This window comes from Vanessa atalanta, chromosome 10 (genome assembly GCF_905147765.1).
Source record: "Vanessa atalanta chromosome 10, ilVanAtal1.2, whole genome shotgun sequence".
Taxonomy (NCBI): domain Eukaryota; kingdom Metazoa; phylum Arthropoda; class Insecta; order Lepidoptera; family Nymphalidae; genus Vanessa; species Vanessa atalanta.
The window spans coordinates 6,918,439-6,925,224 of record NC_061880.1 but is presented as its reverse complement, the minus strand read 5'-3'; the positions used below and the strand labels follow the sequence as shown (position 1 = coordinate 6,925,224).

Here is a 6,786-nt window from a genome sequence, read left to right as displayed (position 1 = left end):
CTCTTAAATGTTTCTGCTCTGTATTTTCCTCCCAGTAAGAAAAATTATCCGGGAAAGATAAGTCCTCGACCTGAGGTAGATATAACCATATGCAAGTATTAATACTCAGTATAGCATAAAGTTGACTATTGTATGTGGCTTGTTTTATTTAATAAGTTTTATATGTTTAAAATTCATTTCACTGTGTATAGAAAATCAGAAAATAAAACAAATGTATAAAGAGTCTAAGATATGTTTCGTCTTGACAAGTTGCATGAATATTCATAAATATAATTTGATGTTAATTAATATCAAAATGAATGCTGTATACTAATTCTGTAATAATTCCGTTAATGATTGTGTAATATAATACTTAATGTGTGTCTAAATTCCCGTTTGACTAAATGTCACTTATTCTATTAGTTTAGTAAATACAGAAGTAATAATTGTACTTTTACCCGAGGTCAACAAACTTGGAAGTAAATTAATTATTCATATTTTACTATTAATATAGTTTATTGGTAGTTTCTGTCCATTTCAGGCATTTAATGGGCAATCCCGGAGAATTATAGGCTTAACGCATTCACGCCAAGCAAAAACGAAATAAACATACAATTGATTTTTGTTAAGTAATAGTTTTACTTTTGCAGATTCCATATAGTTACAACACCGAGTCGCTCAATAACATATGTGCGTTGGTTTATAGGTAATTAAAATTCAAAGGAGCGTTCAGTAATTTAAGTAACTCATAAATAAATCATTTATGTAGATAAACAATATTATTATTTTTTATAAAAATATATGTAAGGTTCAATTGACCTTATTAATAAGGTACTTTTTATATTAATCATTTTTGACACTGTGAGCGACTCGCTTTTTATTTGTATTTATTATTAGGTCAGATACAGTTTTGGCAACTTCATTATGTTATACTATAAAACTTTCCGGTAGTTTATTCTTATCGAAGAGTCCATTTCCGTACGGAGAGGATAATCACTCTCTAAAAGTTACGCATTCATTTTCTCTTCTGATCGTGGTGACTTTGTTTATATCAAATATTATAAATGTAAAGACATTTTTGTTTGTCACTTCATCACGATTAAATGCATGTGTATAATTTCTATCTTCACTACAAGAATCTAAGCTATATTTTAATTGATAAAATTATATGTTTAGTTATTGTCACGATGCGTTTGATATTTTTAATTATTCATTGATGGAATCGTCGCATCATCCAGGTTTACCCATTGTCACTTGACGTCAGTGGGGTCAATGTCAGTCACCATATACGCGGCTAGCGTGCTCATAGTCTCATTAATCCTTCCTCCCAGCGTCCTTACTCTCGAACCATTTATGATAAACAAAGAACAATTAAACAAACAATCCCAGTATAAATTCTGCAGCTTCAATATGATAGGCATCAGTTAATTCATTAACATCACTAAGCATCATAGTTGGTTCTGTTTGATCAAAGTGAAAGTTTAAAAATGAAATTCATTCTGTTATCAAGTTTGTTCGTGTGTGCTATGGCTGAACTACCTCGCTTTAGACCTGCGAGGTTTAGGTTTCAACGTCAGGAATTAGCACCGACGACAACAGATTCGCCAACAGAATCGACCACTGAGCAAATGGGACCATATCCGCCATCAGGTTGGAGGCCTTCTGGTCAAGCTTTTACCTTGCCACAAGATACTACACCAACTCCAATGGACACATACGGACCTCCAGAAGCTAGTGGACCATACCCGCCGTCTGGATGGAAACCTCAAGGACAAGCATTTACATTACCCCAGGAACAAACGCCGCCTGAAACTAGTTACGGAGCTCCAGATACCACGTATGGTGTACCAGAAAACACATATGGCGCGCCCAGTACTGATTCAACAACAACTGATAATCCGGCAGTAGAAAAATTAGAAGAGCCAGTAGACGTGCAGAAGAGTGTTGGAACATATTACGTTCTTTTGCCAAATGGACAGTTGCAAAGAGTGGAATTCGTAACAGAAAATGACATACAAAATATGAAATATACCGCGAGATTGCAGCTGCGTGAACGAGCCCCATTATACGTGTTTGGACCTTAAAACAGTTATACTACATTAGAATATATTTTGCAGTGATGTGAGCTTTGTTACAAAAATTATGAAATTTAATTATGTTGAAATAATGATATAATGGTAGAAGAATAAACGATTAAAACCCCAATATTTTTAGTGTCTGTACCTATTGTCATGAGCCCCTCTTCACGCATATAAAAATACTAAAGAGTGTACGTCTGTTTTTTATATTTTAAGAGCTTCTTTTGTACAAGCAATTTGTGTTCCCCTAATAGATTGAGCCGCTCTATACGTATATCGGTATCCTCGTTGATCTAATGGCTAGCATATAAGGCTGCAAATCCCGAGGTCCTAGATTCAGTCCCGGGACTGCATTCATATAAAAAATCGGAGACGTTTTTTTTGTGTTTTTATTAAAAATATTGGCAGAGGAACGTAAATAATGAAAGTTAAGATTTAATTTTTATGTACTGATTTGACTGACTTCATTTCAAAATTATTCTAATTTAAGATTGAAGTTGATTTTATAATCTAATAATAGTAATTGGTGAAAATGTTAAATTATATTTAGACCATAAAGAATAGACAAAAAAATTATAGACATATTTAGTGTAGAAACAAAAACAAATATACTGACCTAGGGAATGATTTATAATTCGTATTCAATTTTATTTGCTCTCCTATTTATTGAAATAATGTCTTTAGCTCATATAAGGCTAAGTCAAAAGCTTTTGTATTATTTTTTGCGATCAAAAAGATAAGAAAATATGTAAAATACACGCAAAAGATAATATTTCTATAACAGAAGCTACAAATAAAAAAAATTGCAAAAAAATCCTTTTTATATATATTTTCACTTTGTGTAACTTTATCATACGTCCGTAATAGACTATCAATAACGTTCATTATAAAATGTATGGATAATTAAACGCTAGAATATTCAACAAAGCGATCGTTTCTCTAACACAAATGTTCACTATTCGAATATTACGAGTATAACAAAGGTACTTCACGTAGTTTATTTATTATGAACTGTTTCACGTTAAACGTTCCTGATTCCAGTTTTGTCTCGGGGTCAGTAGGGTAAAATTAATTAGGCCTCAATCTTTCTCAAGAACTATGCAACTGCAAAAAGATTTTTTCCAATTCAACAGGCAGTTCCAAAGCTAATTCGTTCAAACAAAAAATTACTTTTGCTCTAGTGTAGATTGTTTGATTTTATTGTCATATTCATCTAGATTCAAGTACATATATTCTTATAAAATTCACGGAAATTAAAACTTATCCTGTTTTATATCATTTGGTCATGAACATTTTATATAATCTGACAAGATCTTTGCTAATGTCGACTTAATCATTATTCTTTTGTGTTTTATTATTGCCGTTGGCGGTCGATCTAATATTTTTTCACCATTCCTTACATCGCTATTGCACCACTAACTTTGGGAACTAAGATATTATGTCCCATGTGCCTATAGCACTAGCTGAGTAACCATTCCAAACGGAACACAACAGTAATAGGTAAGTATTGCTGTTTGGCGGTAGAATTCGTGGGTGATACTTATCCTGACAGGATTGCACAATGAAATAAAACTAGTTTTTAACGGATTTAATCGCGTATATTAATTATTTTAACATCCCGACGTTTCGAGCACTTTGCAGTGTTCGTGGTCACGGGCAGACTAAGGTGACATTTGTCTGTTTGAATTAAAAAGAAATATTATTTACAACTACCGCCAACGATTTCTTAATTGGTATCTTGAATAGCGTTCCGGTTGCACGCAGAAGGCACTAACTGTATCTTTAGGTCTTGCAGTCTGTTGGATTTGGGATTTTAAATTTTTAATAAGTGGATCCCAAGTGTTAGAAAGTCTCCAACCATCTTCTCTATTGAAGTTCGGATGTTTTTGAATTTCAATAGCCTCGCGTATCATTCTAGGAATGAATCTGTGTTCTCTAGCGAGGATCTGTGGTTTATCAAATCGAATAAAATGGTTAGGTTTATCCAGAGCATGTTCACAGACTGCAGACTTTGAAGAACGCCTATTTTTGACATCTCCTATATGTTCCTTGACCCTAGTACCGATACTTCTCTTTGTTTGGCCTATGTAAGATAAACCACACTCACATTCGAGTTTATATACTCCCGCAGTTTGTAAAGGGATATTACTCTTGATAGGTCTCAAGAACTGGCTCACTTTCTTATGAGGCTTGTAAATGGTTTTAATCGAAGCTCGCTTCAAGATATTGCCAATCCTGTCTGTAACTCCCTTCACATATGGTAGAAATGCAGGTTGTCGCTCAACTGTGGGTGGCTTGATACGGCTTCTGCGATGCTGGCGAGGCACGGGCAGCTTGTTCTGGTGGAGTGCAAGCTTGACCTGAAGTAGCTCGTCCTCTAGGTGTTCAGCATCGCAGAGATGGTGGGCTCTCTGAAACAAAGATTTGCCAACGGTAGCTAACTGACTAGGGTGGTGGTGCGAGTCACCATTGAGGTATTTATTAGTGTGTGTGGGTTTCCTATAAACTGTGTGACTTAATGTATTGTCAGGATTCCTGATAATAAGGATGTCAAGGAAAGCTAAAGAATTATTTGCCTCTAATTCCATAGTAAATTGAATGTTTTTATTTATAGAATTGAGATGTACTAAAAATGCAGATGTCAGATCACTAGGTAGTATTGTGAAAGTGTCATCTACGTACCGTTTATAAAACCTAGGTGTTATTGGTCCGGAGCGAAGAGCCCTCTCCTCTAGGTCTTCCATGAATAAATCAGCGACCACGGGGGATACTGGGGAACCCATGGGTATTCCTTGACATCCTTATTATCAGGAATCCTGACAATACATTAAGTCACACAGTTTATAGGAAACCCACACACACTAATAAATACCTCAATGGTGACTCGCACCACCACCCTAGTCAGTTAGCTACCGTTGGCAAATCTTTGTTTCAGAGAGCCCACCATCTCTGCGATGCTGAACACCTAGAGGACGAGCTACTTCAGGTCAAGCTTGCACTCCACCAGAACAAGCTGCCCGTGCCTCGCCAGCATCGCAGAAGCCGTATCAAGCCACCCACAGTTGAGCGACAACCTGCATTTCTACCATATGTGAAGGGAGTTACAGACAGGATTGGCAATATCTTGAAGCGAGCTTCGATTAAAACCATTTACAAGCCTCATAAGAAAGTGAGCCAGTTCTTGAGACCTATCAAGAGTAATATCCCTTTACAAACTGCGGGAGTATATAAACTCGAATGTGAGTGTGGTTTATCTTACATAGGCCAAACAAAGAGAAGTATCGGTACTAGGGTCAAGGAACATATAGGAGATGTCAAAAATAGGCGTTCTTCAAAGTCTGCAGTCTGTGAACATGCTCTGGATAAACCTAACCATTTTATTCGATTTGATAAACCACAGATCCTCGCTAGAGAACACAGATTCATTCCTAGAATGATACGCGAGGCTATTGAAATTCAAAAACATCCGAACTTCAATAGAGAAGATGGTTGGAGACTTTCTAACACTTGGGATCCACTTATTAAAAATTTAAAATCCCAAATCCAACAGACTGCAAGACCTAAAGATACAGTTAGTGCCTTCTGCGTGCAACCGGAACGCTATTCAAGATACCAATTAAGAAATCGTTGGCGGTAGTTGTAAATAATATTTCTTTTTAATTCAAACAGACAAATGTCACCTTAGTCTGCCCGTGACCACGAACACTGCAAAGTGCTCGAAACGTCGGGATGTTAAAATAATTAATATACGCGATTAAATCCGTTAAAAACTAGTTTTATTTCAATGTGTAATAATCGCGAAAATCTAAGACAACATTAGGATTGCACAAGTTTCCACTCCCATGTATATTTGTATTGATAAGTTTACATAGATTTTTAGACATTAGTTTAGACATTAGTTTAGTTTAGGGTGTCCTCATCATCAGGCAGGCATATTGCCAAATATTTTATTCTTCACCGCACTGCAGCAACTTGAAATCAAATCTTTTCTAGCATGAAATAAGAATGCTTGTCTTATTTTTATTTTGAGAAAATATTGATTTTTCATTCTTTTTAAATTAATTTAAAATTCAATAGAAAAACATATTTTTTTTGAATTTTTAGTTGAGATTCACGTGTTTTAATTACTGGGCGACTTGGGATTTTTTGCCCTTCATAATTATGAAGCGAAACGTCGATAAGTAGCTAAACAGCAAATTTATTCATCATATAATCGATACTCGCACGGAGCATATAAAAGTATAATTACCGACCGTTTCACAGCGCATAAAATTAAAAATTCTCATTATGCTCACAGTACATACGCTACGAGGTAATTTAATTTCAGAGTATATAACGCTCGTATATTGTAACATTTTCGATTTTAATTGCTGTCATTGATTGTGAGCGCTGTTTACAATACTTTGATCGATCAAGGAAATTGTTATACAAGCGAGTAGTAAAGCTATATTAGCTTTACCTCGCACGGGTAGAATTATATTCAAGTATATAAAATGGTTAGTTTTATTTAACTACTGGCTCGTACTGTGCTAATAATTTTTTTGAAAGAAGCAATTTTTTTGTCCATAAATTTGATTTATACAAATATATTCGTATTGATAGGATTTCAGGATATTTTTTATGTTTCAGCTTTTTACTATTTCAGCGCCGGAGATTTATGATTGTTTTTTCAATGTTAGGCAACAATGGAGAATTCGCGATTAAAACCCGGATTAGAGAACCGTTACTG

At 35.0% G+C, this 6,786-nt stretch overlaps 1 protein-coding gene across 1 annotated transcript; it reads left to right on the top strand.

The window, feature by feature from the left end:
- Positions 1-1,415: 1,415 nt before the first annotated feature.
- LOC125066876 (mucin-7-like) lies at positions 1,416-2,186 on the top strand. Its single transcript, XM_047675183.1, has one exon. The coding sequence runs from the start codon at positions 1,467-1,469 to the stop codon at positions 2,061-2,063; it is 597 nt and encodes a 198-aa protein (XP_047531139.1). The 5' UTR covers positions 1,416-1,466; the 3' UTR covers positions 2,064-2,186.
- The last annotated feature ends 4,600 nt before the right edge of the window (positions 2,187-6,786 follow it).